We start from the raw sequence: 22,553 nt of genomic DNA, 5'->3' as shown, positions 1-22,553 counted from the left end.
TTACCCTCACCCCAGCTTGGCTTCCTTACCTACAACACATGGGGAGTGTGCCTGCAGCTGAGATACAAATTGACCATTTACAGAAAGGACTTAGCTTGGTCACACACACACACACACACACACACACACACACACACACACACACACGACCATTTACAGAAAGGGCTTAGCTTGGACAGATCCAGGGCAGGAATCAGGGGCATTTCATTCAGTCTCAATTCCCCCGGTTATTTATCACTAGTTACACCTGTAATTTTTGGAAAACATGACTGCTTTTATCAGGATGCTTCAAAGATAGCAGAGCAGATGACAAGACCCTTGAAGGTGCAGCTCGCGGGCCGAGGTCGGGAGGCGGAGGCGGTGGCTCCCCCAGCGGTTCACATCTATTTCCACAGGACAGGTAGGACTCGGGGTTCAGCCTAAACTAATGAGCCAAGCCCGAGTGTGAGCGGAAACCTCCGGTGTGCTGGAGGGATACAGTGATCGCTGATACTTTCAAGGGCGGTGATCATTCCACGTCTCATTTCGTCCTCAGAGAAGTTCTGAGAGGTGGCTGAGGCCGTGGTTCTCCTCACGGGTTACCGGGGCAGGAAGACTGCAGAGTCTGCGGGCTGGGCGGCCTTCCTGCAGCTCAGTCAAGCGACCGCGGGCGCCTCAGGCAGCGGGTCAGGATGGGGCGGGAGGGCAGAGGCCGCTTCCCACGGGACCCCACGGGCTCTTTCTGCCGCACCTGCACTGGTCACCGCGAAGGTGCAGGGCACGGGCCCAGGAGCTACTTAACACCGCAGTCAGAAAATCAACAGCGAACTAGGACAAACGCATGAGAGCACAGGATGCCCAGCGGTGACAAGTGTCCTGGAGGTGGCCTCGGGGGTGAGACTGCGGGGAGGGCGCTGCTGGGGACATGGGAGCACGCAGGCGGCCAGGTGTGAGCGGGGTCTCACGGGCTCCCCCCGCTGCTCCATCCGGGGCGCAGGGCTGCCTGGCTGCAGGCCGGGAGGTGGTCCCGGCGCTCCTGAGCCCGGCCCCGTGCGCCCGGGGCGAGGCCCCCACGCTGGGCGGGGGCCAGGCGCGGGAGAGAGGCGGTGTTCACCTGCCGACCTCACGGCCCCACGAGCCGCCAGGCAGCAGTGCGGTCCCTGCCCCGGGCACGCGCGCCCGGCCGGCGCCCGGACCCGGCTGCCCCGGCGCGCGCGGGGCCAGCCTGTAGGGAGCTGGTCACCTGCCCGCCCGAGTGGAAGCGAAACTGCGCCCGCGGCCTCTGCCGGGGGTGGGGGGGGGGCGGTCACTGCGGGCCGCCGGGGCTCCTACGGGTGTCTCCGCCGAGTGTCTCCGCGGGGCGCGGCGGGGGAACCGAGGCGTGGCTGGGCCGCGTTCCCGGCGAGTGCGGGACGGCGGCCCTTTCCTGGTCCATCTCGGTTCGGGGAACCGGCCTGGGCCATGAAGGGCACATCCGCAGCTGGTTCCCTAGAGGCCAGAGAGCTCCGCCCCACCCTACGCTTGTGGTACGGCCCGCGCCCCCTGCATGCGGTGGTACGGCCCGCGCCCCCTGCATGCGGTGGTACGGCCCGCGCCCCCGCCCGGCTTGCACCCTTGGTATCGCCCACAGCCGGGAGGCCACGCCTCCGGACGCGCATGCGCGGCGCCGGGCGCGCGGGTCGTGACACCTCGGTGATCTGGTGGGCGCTGGGCGGGGCCGGGTTCTCCAGTCGGTCCGCGTCTCCTCGGCGATCTGAGAGCCCAGCGCCGCGCTGAGGATCCCCGCGCCCACCAGGTGCGGCCAGCGGTGCTTGACAGCCAGGCCTGGACTTGTGGGGGCGGGATCCGGCTCGCCCGTCCTCAGGTGAGCGCGCAGGGGGTCAGGTCGTCCTGTTCTCAGGTGGGCCGGGCAGTGGTCAGGTCGCTCCGTCCTCGGGTGAGCCGCACGGGGGTCTAATTGCCCCTTGCGCAGATGGGCCGGCAAGGATCAAGTCGCTCCTTCCGCAGGTGAGCATGGAGAGGGACAGGTCAGCCTGTCCGCAGGTGGGCCGGGAGTGGTCAGGTCGCTCCGGCAGCTGCTGAGCCGCGCGGGGCTCGGGCCGCGGTGGGAGGGGTGCAGTCCGCGGGCGGTCCGAGAGGACACTGGCAGGCCAACCGAGACCAGGTCGTGCTGGCTGTAGGACTTGTTTATATTTTTTGAATTATGTTCATTGAGAGTGTTTTCTTACTTACTTTTTGTATGTCAAAAATTAAGTTTATTCTGCTTTAAATGTTGACATAAAATGGGTTGTACCACTTTAAAACTTGGAGAACACCTCTTTCACACTGCAGATTAAAGGGATGCAATTTTGTGGGTGGAATAGGGAATAGGAGCTTTTTTAGGAGATGAAAAGTACTGAAAAGTAAAAGAGGAGAGCTGCACAGGTGAAATGGAAATTGACCAGTTTTTTAAAGACTTGGCTGGTTCTCTCCAAGCCATCAGTTGCTGCCACATCCCATCTTTAACTCTGTGGGATCTTCCTGCATGTCTTCACACAAGCTCTGCTCTGCATCCTCAAATCAGTGATATTCTTTTGTGTGTGTGTGTGTGAAGTATGATTGCTTTACCATGTTGAGCGTGTCTTTAAATTTTGGGAAGAAAATGTTTAAAAGCTGCTGAAGTATAATTCTCAAAATACAGAGGCGTAATTCCTGAGCAAACAGGGAGCACAGATCAGGTTGGACTAACTCACTGAGGAAAGACCTTCAGAGAGGACAGAACCAACTCTGGGTCCGCGGTTGGGGCGGGGGATAGTCCAGGAATGCTGCACCTCATCGGTGCCTCTGGCTGACCTCACAGCACAGTCCCTGCCGAACAGACCTGCTGTGTGCCCTGGAAGGTCAGGTGACCCTCAGGGGCCTGCAGGCAACCCAGGGTGCCTTAAGAAAGCCTACTTCTCTCTCTCTTCTGACGTATTTCCAAGTTTTGGATCAGTGTAGCCTCCAGTGAACAGCGGGAGCTGACACCTGCTCTGATGGCAAGACCCCGGTCCCCGGGACAGGGCTGTGGAAACCCTCCTCTTGAGTTTCCTAAAACGCCTGGTCCAGTGCAAGGAAGCGGCCAAAACCACTGAATCTTGTGAAAGAGTGAGACGAAGTTTGTACATAGATTGATTTCCCGAAGAAACTGGAGGCCTGTGGGCAGAATTGGGCTTTCCAGCCCCGGAGCCCCTTCCCCTCGGCTGCGGGGCCTTGGCTGCCCAGAAGCAGGGGCTGCAGTGGGGTGACTCCAGAGCCCCCCAGGATTGAAAGAGCAGGGGGTCCATGCTCCTGGGTGTGGCTCTGCAGGGGGAAGCAACAGTGACCTCGAGCTGGGGCCTGAGGTAAGGCCAGCCTGCTGCCACAGGACCAGCTGGCCCCGGGTCCCCTTGCCTAGAAGGTGAGGGGTGTGGTGGGGTGGGGGGCAGGCACTGAGCCACTGGAGCTCTGCCCGCCGCCCTCTGGTCTGTGCTGCCTTCCTGAGCAGGGCCCGGCTGCACCCTGGGGAGCCGCTTGCCAAATGGCAGCAGTGCCACCTCGGGGTTCTGGGGGCTGTCTGGCCGCTGACTAGGTTCCTGCAGACCACCTCCAACCCAAGGCCTGGACTTGTCCCCTCATAGCTCAGATGAGTCACCTCACCTGTGTGTCCCTGAGGCCCAGGTGACAGGTTGGACCTGCCCAACCTGCCCAGAAGCTCTAAGCAGGCCGCTGTGCAGGAGGGTGTGTTCGGGGAGGGCTTGAGCAATGACCAGGGTGGGGTGGATATATTGGGATCGAGTCCTGGGGGTGGAGTATGGGGGTCGGATCCCAGGGGTTGAATCCTGGGGTTGAGTCCCTGGGGTGGAGTACTAGGGGTCAGGTACTGGGGTGGAGTACTGGGGGTAGAGTACTAAGGCCAGGTACTGGAGTTGGGTACTGGGGGTGGAGTACAGGGGTTGAGTACTGGGAGTGGAATACTGGGATCAGGTACTGGGGTGGAGTACTGGGGGTGGAGTACTGGGGTTGGGTACTGGGGTCAGGTACTGGGGGTGAGTCCTGAGGGTGAAGTACTGGGGTTGAGTACTGGGGTCGGGTACTGGGGGTGGAGTACTGAGGTTGGGTACTGGGGGTGGGTCCTGGGGTTGGGTACTGGGGTGGAGTACTGAGGTCGGGTACTGGGGTGGAGTCCTGGGGTCAGATACTGGGGTGGAGTACTGAGGTTGGGTACTGGGGGTGGGTCCTGGGGTCAGGTACTGGGGTTGGGTCCTGGGGGTGAAGTACTAGGGGTCAGATACTGGGGTCGGGTACTGGGGGTGGAGTACTGTGGTTGGGTACTAGGGATTGGGTCCTGGAGTCGGGTACTGGGGTGGAGTACTGAGGTTGGGTACTAGGGGTGGGTCCTGGGGTCGGGTACTGGGGTGGAGTACTGAGGTCGGGTACTGGGGGTGGGTCCTGGGGTCGGGTACTGGGGTGGAGTCCTGGGGTCGGGTACTGGGGTGGAGTACTGAGGTCGGGTACTGGGGGTGGGTCCTGGGGTCGGGTACTGGGGTGGAGTCCTGGGGTCGGGTACTGGGGTGGAGTACTGAGGTCGGGTACTGGGGGTGGGTCCTGGGGTCGGGTACTCGGGTGGAGTTCTGGGGTCGGGTTCCAGGTCTGCACAGGGAGTTGCGTCCGTGTCTCTGATAGGTCCCACCTCGGCTCTGTCTGGCCTGGGAGCTTGTGTCTGCCTTGACTGCAGCACAGATCCTGGAAGGCCTGAGGACCTGGAACCAGGCTAAGGTTGCCCGTCAGTGACTCTGGAGGCCGGTGGTTTCCCTGGTTCCTGGGTGCTAGGAGCCGCCCTCCCCTCCACCCTGGCTTTTCCTGTGTCCTCAGAGGTGGGTGGTCGACTCTGCTGTGGCCTCACGTCTCCACTTCCCACCCTCCCGGGCCCTCTGCCCGGCCCCTCAGGACTGCACGTCTCCGTGTGCTGCCTGCTGGGCAGCAGGGAGGTCAGAGCCGGGGACGTGGCATGGGAGGTGCTGGTCCGTTCCCGGCTTTCTCTCCAGGATGACCAGGTTTGGTTTGGTTTTTAACTTGGCTCACAGTTAAAACCACCTGCAGCACACAGGAGACGTTCACACGCTTTCAGTTATGTTCCCTTGGTTAGGAAAAGGAAGCCACTAAACCACCACTTCTCAGGGTCTCAGGGCCCTAGAGCTGAGGGTACCGGGCATGTTCAGTGGTTCCGCACCTGCTTAGGGCACCTGGGCATGTCAGACACGCCCGCAGCTGGCCCTTCAGGGCAGTGAGGGCAGGCCCTGGACAGGTGCCCGGGGCGCCCTGCGTGATTGAAAGGAACAGGTGAGCCCGCGGGCGGTCTGAGCCCCCGGCCCAGCTCTGAGGACCTGGACACGGCGGTCTGGTGAGCCGGGCAGACCCCCAGCCAGCAGCCCCGCGTCGGCTCCTGCCCTCCTCTTGGCCGACCTCTGTCCTGACTCTGGCTCTTGGTTCCCGCTCCTCAACAGTGGAGCCAGGGTCAGAACCTACCGCCCTGTCCCTGGTTCTTTAGTCCCGGGGCCCCAGGGTCCGCCAGCCTTGGAGAAGGGGCCTCTGTATGAGCCACTCCCCTGGCGAGCTCAAGTTGTTTAGTCAGAGCTTTTCAGGGTCACAGGGGAAAGGGAACCCCCATTTCAAGACAGAGCTCCATGAAGTGAGGTGCTGGCTTGGAGCGCAGTGCCCAGGGGACAGGGTGAAGGCTCGAGAGGGGCTGCCTTTCAGCAGAGCTCAGGGTTGTGCAGCCCCTGCGTAGGGCTTGGCTCTGGACGGTGAGGCTTCTTTCCATCTGCCTGGCCCACTCCTGTCGGAGCTGGTCCTCACCCTGTGGGGCTGGAAGCTGACCACTGCGGGACCAGATGGCTCCGGGCTCTGTTCTGAGAGGGTCGTGCAGGTGTGGCCACGGAGGACGACAAAGCCCGTGGTGCTCACAGGGCCTGGAGGCGGGGCCCGGTGGTCAGGGGGCAGAGGGCAGGACAGAGGGGGACAGAGACCACGGCCTGTCCTTGGGTTTGTTGGCAAAGGAAGGCAGGGTGGGGTGAACATGAGACTGGCCTGTTCTAGTGATCTCTCTGGGTTTTGGGCGACAGGGGTGTTCTGAGCTGCCGGGCACCCATAGTGGGACTAGTTCAAGAACAATTGGCATGAAACTATGATTTGATCCGCAGATCTCTGAGCATCTGCCATAGTATCCAGGCAGAAGAGTGTCCCCTCTGGGGGCAGGGCAGGTGGTGGAGGCTGGGCCTGGCCAGGGGGGTTGGCACAGGTCGTGGGCGGCTCCTGGTGGGCCCTTAGTTGGTGGGGTGGCGTCTGGGGAGTCCAGATGTCAGAACATCACAGTAGACAGAAATACAGATATATACACACACACACATGTGTACACCCACAGATGTGTACACGCACAGATGTGTACACCCACAGATGTGTACACGCACAGATGCACATACAGATGTACACAGAGATACACACAGATGTGTACACACACAGATATACGTACGCACAGAAATCAGAGAGATACACGCACACACAGATGCACACACATAGATACACATACAGATGTACATACAGAGAGATACATGCACACACAGATACACACAGATGTGTACACACACACATACATGTATGCACAGGGATGAGAGATACACACACAGATGTACACACATAGATACACATACAGATGTACATACAGAGAGATACACACACACGGATGTACACACACAGATACATGCATAGACGTGCACACACAGATGAGTCAGGCCCGTGTCGTTCCCTGCCCTGTCCACACCCCCTCCATCTGTCACATCACTGTCTCTCGCACGTCTGTCCCTCCAGTGGAAGCTTTCTTGCTGTGTGTGCGTGTCACCCAGACGCAGGCGCACAGGTTGGGGCTTGTTGCCCGTGCCGTGACCCTCTCCCTGGCGTGGGCGTGGCCTGCGTGCCGCTCTGTCCGGCCAGCAGAAGGTCAGGCTCTGTTCTTCTCCAGGCTGAGGACGGGCGCATGAAGGTCCGGGGGCTGCGGCCCTGGCGCAGCGTGTGGACCCTGGCCTGGCTGAGACAACGCAGGCAGCATGAGCCTCCTGGGCGCTGGTGCCCTTGACCTGGACTACACCTCCGGGCAGGTCCGCGGGGCACTGGTGGCTGCGGGCTGTGCCTTCTACCTGGGCGTCTTCGTGGTCTGCCACTGGCTGTCCTCCTTCCTGAACGCCACCTACTGCTCGCTGGCGGCCCGTGAGCAGGTCTTCTGGAACCTGGCGGCCACACGCGCGGTCTTCGGCATCCAGGGCACCGCGGCGGGGCTGTGGGCGCTGCTGCTGGACCCCGTGCTCCAGGCCGACAAGGCGCTCGGCCAGCAGGACTGGTGCTGGTTCCACATCACCACGGCCACAGGCTTCTTCTTCTTCGAGAACCTCGCCCTTCACGTGTCCAACGCGCTCTTCCGCACCTTCGACGGCTTCCTGGCCGTGCACCACCTCTTCGCCTTCCTGGGGTATCTCGGCTGCACAGTCAACCTCCAAGCCGGCCACTACCTGCCCATGGTCACGCTGCTCCTGGAGATGAGCACGCCCTTCACCTGCATCTCCTGGATGCTGCTGAAGGTAGGCCCCCACACCTGCTCGGCCTGCTCCTCCACAGCCTCTGCGCCCGGCCACAGCCCCTTCACCCCTGATGCCCCTGCTGCTGGCCCCTTGTGGCCTGTGCTGTCCCCTGGCTGGGTTAGAGCATAAAGGCAGTAGGAAGCTCATTCTGATCGAATTCCATTTTAATAATTTTAAGCAGGCTTCCAGCCCATGGCAAAAGAAGACGTGGTGGGCGGCGCGTCTGCCGTAGTGGACAGGGTATTTTGGTAGATGCTCACTTGTCTCCTGTGTTTTCTTCATGGCGGCCTTGTGGCTCGGTAGTTGGGGCTCACAGGTGTAGTTGCAGTTGCCCCCTGATGAGTGGGATCAAACCTGTGTCCCCTGCATTGGAAAGTGGATTCTTAACCACTGGACTGCCAGGGAGGTCTCAGTAGACAGTATTTGTAAGCCCTTGAAAATGTGCCTTTTCTGTGTGTCTATATGCATCTCTTGAAGGTTCATTTCACGTTGCGTTATTTTACACACATCTTGGTGGCCAGCACAGCATTGTCAGCCGTAGGGCACGCGTGCAGCGGGCTTCTGCAGCTTACTCCTCTCCTTTGATTGAAGCCTGCTGCCTGTTGATGGGCACCTCCCCGCCGCCCCCAGCAGCCACCGTCCCCGTCCGATCTCGGGCTGCCGGACGCCTGGTCCTCGTGCACTGGTGCCGTCTTTCCCGTCCTGGTGGATGTCACCGGGTGAACGTCCTCCGGGTCCAGCCGTGCTGTCGCGCACTGCCGAGCTCCCTCCTTTTCTCGGGCTGGGGGTTCCCATTGCGGGTGTGGGCGCGTTCTCCTCGCCCGCCGTCCGTCAGGGGGCGCTCGGCGGTGCTTCGGCCTCAGTCACGGTGACTGCTGCGGTGAGCACGGGGCGCTGAGGCCCTTCCAGATCCTGGTTTCGGTTCCCTTCCTGGGCCCTAAGGCAGTTCCGGTTTTAGAAACGAACCCCCCTGCACTGTTCCCCCGGTGACCGCGCATTCTGTGTTCCCACCAGCAGCGCAGAGTTCGAGGCAGAGTTCGAGGTTCTCCACGTCCTCACCAGTGTACGTTTCCTTTGTTTCTTGGATGTTAGCTCACTGGCTTCGGTCTTGCTTTTCCCTGATGACTGGTGACAGGGAGCATGTTTTCATTTCATCTGTCGGTTGGCTGTTTATGTGTCATCTTTGGAAAACTGTTCAAGTCCTTGGCCCATGTTTCAATCAGAGTCTTTGTTATTCTTTTACTGTTGAGTGTAGTCCTGTTTTTAAAAACAATTAAAAAAAAAACAATTTTATGTATTTATCTGTTTTTGGCTGTGCTGGGTCCTCGTTGCTGCTCAGACTTTCCTCTCGTTGCAGAGAACAGGCTCTGCCCTCCAGTTGCCGTGGCAGGCTTCTCTTGTTGGCTTGTGGGCGCTGGGGCTCATGGGTCAGTAGCTGTGACTCCTGGGCTCCACAGTGTAGGCTCAGTAGATGTTGCTCAAGGCATAATTGCTGTGCAGCACATGGGGTCTTCCTGGATCAGGGGTCAAGCTTGTGTCTCCTGCAGTGGCAGGCGGCATTCTTTACCGCTGAGCCACCGGGAATCCCTGGAGTTCATGTGTCCAAGGTTAGTCTCTTATTAGACATATGGTTGGTAAATATTCTCCCGCACTTTGTAGGTTGCCTTTTCACTCTGTTGTTTCCTCTGCTTTGAAGAAACTTTTTAGTTTGTCGTCCCAGCTGTTTGTGTTTCCACTGTCTTTGCTTTTGCTGTAATGTTCGTCAGAAGATGTGGTGTCTCCAGCTTTGCTCTTTTCTTTCAAGATTGATTCGGGTATTTGGGGTCTTCTGTGGTTTCGTGTGAACTTTAGATTTTTATTGTTAAAAATGCCATTGGAGTTTTGGCAGGGGTTACACTGTACACCTCCCATGTGGCTCAGATGGTAAAGAATCTGCCTGCCGTGCAGGAGATCTGAGTTCAATCCCTGGGTCGGGAAGATCCCCTGAAGAAGGAAAAGGTAACCCACTCCAGTATTCTTGCCTGGAGAATCCCATGGACAGAGGAGCCTGGTGGGCTGCAGTCCAGGGGGTTGCAGAGAGTCGGACTCGACTGGGGAACTGACACGCTTTACACTGAACCTGTGGATGACTGGGGGCCTCCCTGGTGACTCTTCCAGTTCAGTTATTGTGTTCTTCAGCTCCTTGGTTTCGTTGGGACTTTTTTACATTTCATCTGTTCACTAATTTCCATTTTTATAAACCGTGTGTTTCTCTTGGCCACATGGGGTCTTTGCACGCAGGCGCTCTTTGGCTGCCATGTCGGGCTTCTCGTCACCGTGGCTTCTCCTGTTGCAGACCATGGGCTCCAGGGCACTCAGGCTCAGGCGCTGTGGCACGTGGGCTCCGCTGCTCTGCGGCGTGTGGGGTCCCGGACCCAGGGTCAAGCCCTGTCCCTGCACTGGCAGGCGGATTCCCAGCCCCTGGGCCACTGGGGAAGCCCAGTGTCCCACTCTGTCCGTGTGTCCTCCTGACCCTGGGGAGCATCCTGTGCCAGTCCCAGGGCCTCCCCTCAGCAGGGCTGGGGATGGGTCCTGCCCCTCTGTGTGGAGCAAAAGGTTGTGCCTCATCTCCGGGCCTCTGTTGGAGTCCGTGCGTTAGACGGAGCTGACCTCTGTCCAGCTCGCAACCAATTGGCTCAGCTGGGGCCCTGGGGCTTCTTGGCAGCATCCTCCTGGGGAAGGGCGGAGGCTATGGCTTTTGTCTGCTCACCTGTTCGGAGCCCCACGAACAAGTTGGGTGCTGGACGCCCCAGGCCCTCCCTCTTTGGCGTGAAGCAGGGAGCTGGGGTCTCCTCCTGACCCCAGGGTGCTCTGGGACATGGACCGTCCTGTTGCTCCAGGAGGCCTGTCCTGGCGGCAGGGCGCTTTCTGTGGGTCCCTGATTCCTCACGATGGAGTCTGCCAGTGGCCTGCAGCTCACACAGGCCTCCCCCAGCGCCCCTCACACGTCAGGCACTGGGGAAGGGATCTTTGGTAGCTCCTCCCGAGGTGGGGCAGCCCCCCTCCTTAGGAAGCGGACAGACCCCAGCTGTGGGGGGGATCCCAGCGGGAGAGGCACTCTGTTTGTGGTCTTTTTCCTCTGAAGTGTTTGGATGCCATTCACGTAGGATGGAAATGAAAAAGGGGGTCCGGGGATGGGACCCCCTTCTTGCAGCCTTGCTGTGTTCACCACGTGGCCAGCGGCCCCACAGCAAAGCTGTCCCGTCAGCTAGGACAGCTCAGAGCCAGCGTGTCCAGGCGGCGTGTCCAGGTAGACTAGTTCTTCTAGTTTGGGTCCTGTTGAGCCTTGGGAGTGAATGCCGCTCAGATGCTGAAACCCCTCTAAGCCTTTCGCAAAGCTGCCGAGTTCTTGCTTGGTAGGGCTTCGGGGTCCAGGCACTCTCGCCATGGACTCTGGTTTGATGAGATGCAGGTGGGTGTCAGGACCAGACGTCACCACCAGTGTGATGTAGTTTACACCCCAGATGGGCTCACACTTCTGTTTCCTCCTTCAGTTTGGTTCTGAAATGCTGTTTATAAATAATAACAAATGAATTACACACTCATACATCTAAGCTGGTTCATCCACAGAGACACTGATCCAGGTGAAGATGAATTGATATTAAAAAAAAAAAGTGAATTTATGTGTAAATATATACCAGGCACACTACCTGCTGGGACCCAAGCTAGACAAAGGAACCTTGCATGGTTAAGTCTTAGATTGTTACTGACCCAGCTTTTCTCAGAGCATTTGGTGATGATGAACGCAAAAATTTTAGTGCCCGAGTAACAGCAAAAATGCTCAGTTCCCAAGCTTGAAGTTTTCTGAACTTAATGCAGTTATTGTAGAAGTAAAAGTTCATGCTTCTGGTGTGGATATTAGTGATTTAAGATGACTGCTTTCAGCACGTGGGGAAACTGTGGAAAAGAGTACCTTTAGTGAACTTTGGAGGAGACAGCTCAGTGGATGGAAGGTGGCTTGCTGGCCGCTTGGGTGGAGAGGATGAGCAGTGGCCCCCATCCCCCAAGCATTCACAGCTCACTCTGCACTTCGTGTGTGCACCCCAAGGCACACTTAGCTCACATCCCCACTCTACAGTTTGTACATTTAATGTCCTCGGGCCAAGGCAAAGGCTAAATCTTTCTCATGTAAGGAATCTATCATTGAAAGCCTCAAACCTTACATGTTTTGGTGTTTGAGAAGCACTCTTTTCTGTCTGATCGTACAGTTTAAGGAATTTTACTTGTGTGAGTCACGATTCTGACGTAAAATGGAGAATGCCTGCCCCACACACTGGATATAAAACTGTTTCTATAGAACTGTGGTGTTTCCCTAGTACTCTGTGGTTTTCTTTTTCTTTGAAATATTGACATTTAATCCATATGAAAAAAAAGTATTTTTAAGTAAGGTGGGAAGTGAGATCCCACTGGATTTCCCAGGAAGCGAGCAACCATCCTGATGTAATTACATCATCCATCCTTTCCCTGGGGAGTCAAAATGCTGCCCAGTATAAGCTCTCCATATATTTTACTTATTTCTGCATTTTGTGTTGTTTATTTCTTGCACTGCAATCACCTTATTTCTTAAGCGTCACCACATTTCATCCTTTACTGAGGCACCTTCCATCCTCCTGGTGCATTTACTGCATGGGTGGAATTATTTAGAGTTATTTTAAAGCGATAAAATATGGAGGGAGGTATTCTCTTATTTAGACTAAATCTGGATGGATTCTAGGAGGGAAGAATGTAATGTCTTTTGAGTGTTTTCCATCCAAGAACATAATGTGCCTCAATTCATCCAAGACTTTTTCTGAAGACCTGTTAGGGATCCTGGGCTCCCTGCTCCCTGATGTTTCACTCTACCTCGTCCTTCTGCTTTTCTTCACACTCATTTCTTAGTCTAGGCTTGACAGAAGCTAATGTAAATGGAGTTTTTAATATTTAAAACTGCCGGAATAAATAGGTTGTTTCTCTGGGTATTATCTGCAGATGATTTAAACATCTCTGGCAGTAGAAGAGGACACGGTCATGTCTGGCCTAGAAACAGCAGGCAACTCAAATTTTCTGTGAAGTTATTTTTGGAAGTTCACAGTACTTCAGACAAGGAAGAAACTCATGTTTTTCCACTGTTTTAAGTTGGCCCTGGGTCACGGGTCCTGTTTCTTCTTGTCTTTCCATGTCAGAGCTGTGTGAACACCTTCTGCAGCTCCCAGAGGTTAGGGTCTTCCTGTTACAGTGTGGTCGCTCCAGAGGTCGGTGTCCGTGTCCCTTCAGGACTCGGCAGGTGCAGCTGCAGTGAAGCCACCCTGTTCCCAGGGTCAGCAGGCAGCTGCCTGGCCCGCGGCAGTGCCTCCCCAGGCCCCTCTCCTCCTGTGCGTTCCAGACGGGCCCTCCCCTGGGAGGGGGCCCAGGACGAGCCCCAGCCCCAGTGCGGCCCAGAGCAGCGAGGAGAGGCCGGGGTGCACAAGCTCGTGGGTCTGCGGTGTGCGGGCCGTCCAGGTGCAGCGAGATCCCCACCACAAGCCACAAAGTCCTGTCTCTGTGTGCCCGGTCCGCTGTGCAGACTCTTCAGGTTCCCTGTTGGGTTTTGGCTGCAGCTAGTTTTACTATGAATTTAGAATAATTTTAGGGCAAGTTCGCTTGGGCTTGTGTCCATGGGCTGCTGGGGTGACAACGCCAGAAGACAACCGGGGATACCTCTCATCCCGGGGCCTGGGAAGGTTGGTCACGGGGGATGGACGCGTCTCCCGGCGTCACTTCATCACCGGCTGTGTGCAGTGCGTGCCCGGCCCGGGGCGGGGGGTGGGGTGCGGGGGTGGGGCAGGCCCAGGGAGGGAGGCGGGGCGGCTGTGGGCGGGGCGGGCTGCGGGAGGCCCGCGGCCCCGCCCCTGACCGCACTCTGCCCCCCCAGGCTGGCTGCGCGCACTCGCGGCTCTGGAGGCTGAACCAGTGGGCCATGGTGCACCTGTTCCACTGCCGCATGGTGCTCACCTACCACATGTGGTGGGTCTGCCTGGGCCACTGGGGCCGCCTGGCCCGCAGCCTCTTCCTGCCGCACCTGGCACTCTTCGTGGTCGGCTTGGCCCTCCTCACGCTGCTCATCAACCCCTACTGGACCCGCAAGAAGACGCAGCAACTGCTCAACCCCGTGGACTGGAACTTCGCGCCTGGCCGCCCCAATGGACCGGTGCAGCCCAAGAAGGCCAGGTAGCAGCCTCGGCCCCCAGCCCGCGGCCTGCGGCCGCCCCCCAACACCAACCCCAGGCGTGTGTGCCCGCCGCGTGGTGCCGGATACCCTGGAGCTGACGTGCCCAGGGACAGCGTCCCGCCCGGCCTGTGCGAGGTCTCCCCAGGAGGGCCGTGGGGCAGCCCCCGAGGCGTCCCTGCTACCTGCTCACGGCCCTGCTGGCGTGGGCAGGAGAGAAGGCCCCCAGCTCCTTACCCCGACACCTGCCGAGGGGGCGTCTCCCGGGCGAAGCTTATCCAAGCGAGAATTTTGCTTCCCCTTTCCGTAGCTCTGCTGACACTGGAGGGAGACGTGAATAGTCACTTGTCTAGATGTGAGAGCTGCTTTTAACCGCGTGTGCAGCCAGCCCATTTCTCCTAATCGCTGTAGGTTTCGAGTCAGGGAGCCGTCGGGGGATCCGCCCCGGCAGTGCTGGGCTGCAGGCCCCGCCGCCACCCTCATGTGTTGGCCCCACAGTTTAATTGACAGTGCTGACATCTTTTTCTTGCCACGAATGTGCAATTAAAATGAAAAGCTTGTATCTGTTGAAAGTGCCCTTGAGTGTTTTTGGAAAACACGTTTATTGGTCGTGAGTCTCGTGTGCCCTGGGGAGCGCAGGGGCAGGGGGCGCACACAGGTCAGGAGGTGTAACGCTTGCATCAACTGGAGAGGCGGTTTCAACGTTAAACACACCGGGCAAACCGCGTTCCTCCTAGGGCTCCTACCCCTCGCACAGACCCTGGGGCCCGAGGCTGTTTCCACCGCCCAGAACTTGAATAAAGTGACCGACGTTCACAGAACCTGAAGGCACGTCCCTGCGTATCTCTCAGTGCTGCTCACCTTGCTTCGGAGGTTTTCTGTCTTGGAGATGCAGCTGTGATGATGTCTTCACGTGCTCAAACTCAGGTTAAGATCTGAAAAGGTCAGCTTGAGTCCCACGTGACCCTCACTGGGACTTTGACCTTCTGGGTTCGGTGTCTGCATCCCGTCCTGGCCAAGCTGGTGTTGGCTCCACCCCTACTGACTTCCGGGAAGACACAGCTGGGCATTCAGGCAGAGAGAGCCTCCTGAGATGATGAGCCAGCAGCCTGGTGCCTCTGCTGCCCGACAGCTTTTGCCCTCCTCCACCCCAAGCATCCCCTTGCTCGGCTTTGCCAGCGTTGCTGCTCTGGGTCCTGGGGCTTTCACAGTCACAGCGCTGGATGCTGAGGGTGTCTCGCTCTCTGGCACGAACCCATCCGGGGGATTGGCACCGTCCATCTTCACAGCGGGGCCTGAGGCTTGGGTGGCGGCCAGCTGGGCAGTGGCCTCACAGCGGAGGCCCGTGAACTGCGTGCAGCACAGCAGCGTCCCGCTGACCCCGGCCATCAGGCCCAGGTGCATCCCTGGTTTGCAGAGCACTGAGCGGCCGTGTCTGCCTGTCCAGGACAGGCCCAGGGTCCACCAGGAAGGGCAGTGTTAGTAGTTTGGGGTTGAGAGCAGCCCCCAGCTCAGCCCTGTGGCAAAGCCGCGTGGGTGTGGCCGGGCGCCCTGTAGGTTCAGCTGGCATCAGGGCTGGTCCGGCGATGGGCTGACGGCTGACGTTTCCTTTCAATGTGTCCGTGTTTAAAGAAGCTCAGTGGGGAGACTGGCTCCTCTCCCTCCTGCATGTGCACCTTGGAGGCTGGTCCCTGTGCCTCACGACGGCCAGAGGCTGCCCCAGGACAGGGTGCGGAGCGGGTGGACGGGGGCGGGGGCCCCTCTGGGGTCCCCCGGGGTCCTCTCCTTAGGGCCCCAGGCTCTCACCTGATCTGCCCGTCTCATGGAGGCCCCGTGAGGTGGGCAGGACCCAGAGCTGGGGGGAGCAGCTCCAGGAGGAGGGGAGCGGGTCCGAGTGAGCCGGCAGCCCAGGAGGTCCGACAGGTTTCTAGTTGTACGAGTCACGTTTGCAGCTCATCCGGAAGAGTGGTGCGCACACCCCCGTGGGTGCTTTCAGTTCACCTCCCTTTACCAAGCTTCTGCTCTAGTGGGAGAACTTGCTAATTCAACATTTCTCTTTCTAGATGAAAGTTTCCCCCTTTTCCATAACTAAACTCTACAGTGTACACACGGTTTTGCCAGATCATGTTTAGTGATGTGAAAACCCAGAAACTTGTCATTTTTCTCTGACAACTGGGAACCCAGAGAGCTCGGCGGGGACCCCAGTTGAAGCCCCCACTGGAGCGGAGACGCCACACCTGCCTCAGCAGGGCCCGGCCTCACAGCGGCAGGAGTGGGCTGGGAGCCACGTCTTGACTTCGCCTGGCGTGTGCATTCTTTCTGCTGTGCAGTTGCAGCGTCAGGCGCCGGCCTTTGCAGGCCTGGACGTTGTGCTCTGTGTGTGTCCCCACGCCTCCGCCCCGGCCACACGCTGGCACTCTGACCTCAGTGCCACCCCCAGAGGCCCTGCTGGTGACACGGGCTGTGTGCAGAATGCGACATCAGAGCTCTCCTCCATTGCATAGTTTCCTGGGGTGTGTTTTACAGAACTGGGTCGTTTTCAGTGATACTCCCACGTATAGGAAGAAAATGTGATTTTACTGTAACGTTGCTTTCTCCAAGATTCCTTGGGATCCTGGGAGAAACGGCCCCAAGTGGCTCTCTAAATGACAGCACCACAGTCCAGACTAATCTGTGAATGGGAAGCGGGACAGCATGAAATTCCTTAGCTTTTAAGCCGCTGAATCCGAGTGAGCCTTCTGGACTGGGTTTGATTATCGTCTCAGGGGTGTGTGTCTGTCTGTCTGTCTCACTATGTGAGTCCACACCCTGCTCTCTCTTCCTGGTTTTGACCCTTGTTAGTGGTCTGGATCCTGGTTTGAGGGGAGACCCCCCTGATTAGGAAAGAAAGGAAGTGGAAAGATTGAGTGTTCTCAGAGACCTCCTGAGAGGGCCCTGGTAACTGCATGTGGCGAAGACGCTCCTCGAAACGGATCGCTTAGTTTGAAGTCTGTTTCAGAGCCACCTGCAAGCTCATCTAGAAGTGCAGGGGGTGAGTGCTGTGTGCCACGCTATATCAAACCAGTCAATCCTAAGGGAAATGAACCCTAAATATTTATTGGAAGGACTATGCTGAAGCTGAAGCTCCAGTACTTTGGCCACCTGCTGTGAAGAATCAGCTAATTAGAAAAGACCCTGATGCTGGGAAAGATTGAAGGTGGAAGGAGAAGGGGACTACAGATGAGACGGCTGGATGGCATCACTGACTCAATGGACACAAGTTTGAGTAAACTCTGGGAGTTGGTGATGGACAGGGAGGCCTGGTGTGCTATGGTCCATGGGGTCGCAAAGAGTCGGACACGACTGAGCGACTGAACAACTGTCTGCTAGTTTAAGCTAAACTGGCTATTTGGGTACTGAAGCAGATCTTATCTTGAAAATGGCCAAATGGGGCTCTCTTATGTTCTAAAAACTGGTTTTTGCCTGTCCACTGAGAGGAAGTGGCTTTCTAAGAGGAACCTGCTTTTCTCCCCCAGTGCCTTTGAGCTGTACACATTCTGATGGTTCCTGAGACTGAAGGGAAAAGAGGGAAAGCAGGGAAACAGGTCTCTGTGTGGGTGTCTGTCACAAAGGCATGTCTTCAGATGGTATCAGAATTATTCAGAATTATTCAGCAATTATTCAGTGTGCAAACGAGCTCTGTGACTTGCTGAAAAGAAACTAAAGTGAAAGTGAAGTTGCTCAGTCGTGTCGACTCTTTGCGACCCTATGGAGTAGCCGACCAGGCTTCTCAGTCCATGGGGTTCTCCAGGCAAGAATACTGGAGTGGGTTGCCATTGCCTTCTCCAGGGGATCTTCCCGACCCAGGGATCGAACCCAGGTCTCCTGCATTGGAGGCAGACGCTTTAACCTCTGAGCCACCAGGGAAGCCCTTAAAGAAATTAAGTGCTTACTAAAAATACAAAAGGAACCTACCTAAATGAATTTCAGGTTCGTGTGACCTGGGAAATACTCAGTATTAAATATCTGGTCTGAAAGTTTAAGCTTGTTAAACTTAGTTAATGCAGACATGTTTCAAGAGTCAACAACTATAATTTTATTATACTTAAAGTTAATAAGATCTTATTAATTCTGTTACAAAATTCTTGAGCAAGGAAAGCAACTTGATACAATGACTTAAGTCAAATATAAATGAGATAAGAGTTTTGGGAGTTGAGCTCTTTGGGAATAACTGTTTTAGGAAATCTACTTAAAAAAAGTCTCTCCAGATTTTGGCAACTTAAAAGTTTTGTTATTAAGCTAAATAATGGGGAGTCACTGTCTGAATTGCTAATTGCTAAACAAGTCTAAGTTCACCCACTTTTTTTATGAGAGAAAAAACTAAATGTGTTTGGGTTTATTGGAGACATATCACACCACAGCGAGGGTAGAAATTTATTATTCTACGAGATGATGTGTGTCTGAAGGCTGTAGAATACATAAGTTTTCCAATCAGGAAGCATTGGTATGATCAAAAATCCTTGCTTCTGTTTTTGCTGGAGATTAAGAGAAGGCGATGGCACCCCACTCCAGTACTCTTGCCTGGAAAATCCCATGGACAGAGGAGCCTGGTAGGCTGCGGTTCATGGGGTCGTGGAGAGTCGGACACGACTGAGCGACTTTCCTTTCACTTTTCACTTTCATGCATTGGAGAAGGAAAGGGCAACCCGCTCCAGTGTTCTTGCCTGGAGAATCCCAGGGACGGGGGAGCCTGGTGGGCTGCCGTCTATGGGGTCGCACAGAGTCGGACATGACTGAAGCGACTTAGCAGAAGGTTCTTAAGGGCTGTTATTCAGTTGCTCAGTCACGTCCGACTGTTTTGTGACCCCATGGACTGTACCCACCAGGCTCCTCTGTCCATAGATTTCTCCAGGCAAGATTACTGGAGTGGTTGTCGCTTCCTTCTGCAGGGGATCTTCCCCACCCAGGGATCCAACACGCGCCTTCTGCATTGGCAGGTGAGTTCTTTACCGCTGAGCCACCAAGGAAGCCGTTTTAAGGGTGAAAGCTGTAATGTACATATACGTATATATTTCAAGCTGCTAAAATAAGCGAAACATTTCAGTATACTAGGAAAGATATGAGAAACAAAAATGCATTTTGTTAAGGGGAAAAGTAACATGGTCCCGAAGTTGGTTATTTCTAAATAGGAAAGAAAATAAGGGACAAACTAATACAGGAAAAGGAAAGTTGTGACAGGTTTGTAACAAAGGAGCCCAGAACCCAAAATGTCTAAGAGATTGAACTAGGATTGTTTGGTATGTTTAACTACACGGGAAGCACTGTCAAAACTTCCTTAGGTTATAATGTATGGGTAAGTGTTGTTATTATATTCTAGAAACTGTATGGAATTCTGAAAAATCTGTTGGTCCTGATAACAAAACTAGAATTTTGACATTTTAATTGAAGTGTTTACTAAGACTCACCTCCCAGATAGTTCCTTGTTACGTCACATAATTGTCTTTTTTTTTTATATTGAAGTACAGTTAATTAACAATGTTGTGTTAGCTTCCAGTGTACAACAAAGTGATTCAGTTATACATATATATGTATCTATTCATTTTCAAATTTTTTTCCAAGTTAGGCTGTTACAGAATATTGAGCAGAGTTCCTTGCACTATACAGTAGGTCCTTGTTGGTTATCCATTTTAAATACTGCAGTGTATACATGACCATCCCAAATTTCTTAACTATCCCAATTATGTTGCTGCTACTAAGTCGCTTCAGTCGTGTCCAACTCTGTGCGACCCCATGGACGGCAGCCCACCAGGCTCCCCCGTCCCTGGGATTCTCCAGGCAAGAACGCTGGAGTGGGTTGCCATTTCCTTCTCCAGTGCATGAAAGTGAAAAGTGAAAGTGAAGTTGCTCAGTCGTGTCCGATTCCTAGCGATCCCAATTATGTTACATAACTGTAAAGTTTAATTATGAAAAGGATACTCAAGTAAGTTTGTTTTTGCAGTGGAGGAGGGAACAGACAGAGCTGGACTCCACCTTAGGCCAGGCTGCGAACATTAGGCTACACGCGTGATCCCCCTCCCAGTGGACCCTGAACTTTGTGCCTGTGTCTGTAGAAATGGCATACCACTGGAAAACCAGACCCCCCGGATAAAAGAGCCTCAGGACTTGGACTTAGACTCTCCGTTGCCTAAAAGAATATGCTAATTATCTCTGTAACGGAACAAAGTGGTAAATTCCATTATGTTTATTGGCATATGACCACAGGCCTATTGATAAATGTCCACTGTTTATCTAACCTTGTGACACGTTTGATCGTATCTCTCTTTTACCTTGTCCAGACTAGTTTCAAGGAATTTGGGGAGGTGGGTTTAAGCAAATACACTTAGGGTATGTAAGGTTTTCATAAAAATTGGTCGGGGTCCTTGGCTGAGAGGAGACTCTGCCTGGGGCCCGCAGTGTAATAAACTGCACTCCACTATCTGCGTTGTCCTTCTGAGCGAGTTTGTTTCCCAGAATGCATGGCTTCAACATTTGGTGCATTGGCCAGGAAACTCCTCACTTTGAGGAGACAAGTCCCATTTGGGACTACTCCGAGGCCTTGTGGCTTGAACCTTCTAGAGGGGGAAGGTGCCTTGCCCTTCTGGAAGGATTCTGCTTCTCGACGCCCGGACCTCTCACGTTAGCAGGTAGTGGACGGCAGCAGGGGAACTGAGCGCTCAGGTGAGGAGGAACCCACCCAGCAGGGTGGAAGAGGGGGCCTGATCACACCCCTGGGAGGGACTAGAAGGGGCACGAACCCACAGGGGCCTGGAATAGGCAGGCGGTGATTGCTTGGCACACAGGCCAACGAGCGTGCTAGGGCTTAGGAAGGAAATTTGTGAAGGTCATTTAGGAGGTGTGTCCACGCCGTCTCAGGGAAAATTATTACCAGCTATCGCCAGGGGATTTTTAGGATAGGAAACTGGTCTTTGTATGCCCGTATTCTGCCCTCCCCGAGGAGGTGTCCCGTCTGGTGTGAAATTCTTGACCTCCTCGGAATTGTTAGGCTAGAAGGAGGGAGATACATAAGTGAGTACGAATTGGTTTTCCCGGAGATGGCCTGGGACATGGGATATTTAACCCATCTGTGTTTTCATCTGCACCTGATCAAGCCCACCAAGGCAGAACGGACTTTAAGGGAAAAACAGTCTTTGACCACATGGTGTTCTGGTTTGGCTGTGCTGACTGGCAGGTGAAGACACGCCGATCCCCCTTCTCCCTCTGGGATCTGGCAGGATTTGCACGGGGATGACCTGCCCCCTCCCAGTGCCTCCCAGTGCTCCGCCAGGACCAGAGGCCGCCTTAGTGCCCAACCCAGGGCCAGATGAAGTTCCTGCAGCAGCCGCTGCTCTTCCGCCAGCTCTCCCGGAGTTCATAGAGCTGCCGTTTTGGCAGGCTCCAATCCCGGTGACAGAAGCCTCTAGCCAATACTTCCAGGATCCAGCTCCAGCTGAACTGCCCAAGCTATACCTGCCTCTCCTGGTGAGTACTGACAAGAAGGGGAGGGAGATGTTGGAATTAAGCAGAGACGGCGCTCTGCGGCTCTGCCAGAGAGCCAGAGGGAATGAAAGAGAACAGATGAGATTTGCAATGTTAGCTTCTGCTCTGGGAAAGTCTATCTTGGACCCTCCGGAAAACCTCGTCTGCCCCAGGGACAGGACAGTCCTTCATCCGGTCCCAATGGAGGCCCTGGCCCCGTTACAGCCAAACCAGTGTGCCCGGTGCCAAGCTTTTGGCCACCGGAAGAATGAATGCCCTAAGGCAAGGAAGGAAGAGGAAGCTCCCGCAGTTGTGGGCCTTGCTGACTTGGAAATTAAATAGGGCTGCTGGGGCTCAGATACCAGGTCCCCGAGAGCCCATGGTAACCTTAAAAGTGGGGGACCAAAACAGTGACTTCATGGTGGGCACAGGAGCAGAGCTGTCGGTAGGAACAAAACCTGCGGCACCACTGTCCAGAAAGACTAGCGCTGTAACTGGGGTATCGGGAGAAGCCATGATTAAATCGTTTTGCCAGCCCAGAAAATGTCAGATGGGGGGGCACCAAGTGATTCATGAATTCCTCTACATTCCTGAGTGCCCAATACCCCTGTTGGGAAGAGACTTGCTCTCCAAACTAGGAGCACAAGTGACTTTCTCCCCTGAGGAGAGGCCCACCTTCCAGATGGACACTGTGACTTATTTGCTCTCTCAATACCACCCCAAGGTGAGTGGAGGTTGCATGAGCCTCCGAAGGAAGAACCGGGTGGGCTGGAGGAGCTTGAGAGAGAGCTAACTCAGTTATTCCCTGAGGTCTGGGCGGAAGACAACCCCCCTCTCCCCAGGCTGGCTAAACATCAAGCCCCAGTGATAATAGAACTCAAACCAGGCACCTCCCCGGTGAGAAAGCGCCAGTACCCGCTATCGATAGAGGCCTGGGCCGGCATATTGCCCCACATTAACAGATTGAAACAAGCGGGCATTCTAATAGAGTGCCACTCAGCTTGGAATACGCCGATCCTGCCAGTCAAAAAGGAAGAAGGATAGGATTATAGGCCTGTACAGGATCTCAGGCTAGTCAGCTAGGCTACTGTGACTTTACACCCCACTGTTCCAAACCCCTACACCTTACTTAGCCTCTTCCCGCCAAGGACTAAAGTTTATACTCGCCTAGATCCCAAGGATGCCGCCTTCTGCGTACTCCTCGCCCCAGCGTCACAGCCCATCTTTGC

At 55.5% G+C, this 22,553-nt stretch overlaps 1 protein-coding gene across 3 annotated transcripts; it reads left to right on the top strand.

Moving 5' to 3' along the window:
- Positions 1–727: 727 nt before the first annotated feature.
- CLN8 (CLN8 transmembrane ER and ERGIC protein) lies at positions 728–14,332 on the top strand. 3 transcript variants are annotated; one of them, XM_068971299.1, is made up of 3 exons: positions 728–873; positions 6,995–7,607; positions 13,537–14,332. In XM_068971299.1, the coding sequence occupies exons 2-3, from the start codon at positions 7,080–7,082 to the stop codon at positions 13,834–13,836; spliced, it is 828 nt and encodes a 275-aa protein (XP_068827400.1). In that variant the 5' UTR covers positions 728–873; positions 6,995–7,079; the 3' UTR covers positions 13,837–14,332. The 3 variants fall into 3 exon arrangements, with proteins under 3 accessions (XP_068827400.1, XP_068827398.1, XP_068827399.1); XM_068971297.1 differs by lacking the exon at positions 728–873 and adding an exon at positions 1,695–1,843; XM_068971298.1 differs by lacking the exon at positions 728–873 and adding an exon at positions 1,695–1,986.
- Positions 14,333–22,553: the final 8,221 nt, after the last annotated feature.

Source organism: Capricornis sumatraensis, chromosome 4 (genome assembly GCF_032405125.1).
Source record: "Capricornis sumatraensis isolate serow.1 chromosome 4, serow.2, whole genome shotgun sequence".
Lineage (NCBI taxonomy): Eukaryota > Metazoa > Chordata > Mammalia > Artiodactyla > Bovidae > Capricornis > Capricornis sumatraensis.
Note: the sequence above shows the minus strand (reverse complement) of the source record. Positions and strands in the feature narration are given on the sequence as shown.

What these genes read in the sequence shown, in the direction of transcription:
- CLN8 (XM_068971299.1), top strand. Translation starts at nt 7,080, where the DNA reads ATGAGCCTCCTGGGCGCTGGTGCCCTTGACCTGGACTACACCTCCGGG. An exon ending in TCTCCTGGATGCTGCTGAAG is followed by an intron (nt 7,608 to 13,536) that starts GTAGGCCCCCAC and finishes CTGCCCCCCCAG; the next exon opens with GCTGGCTGCGCGCACTCGCG.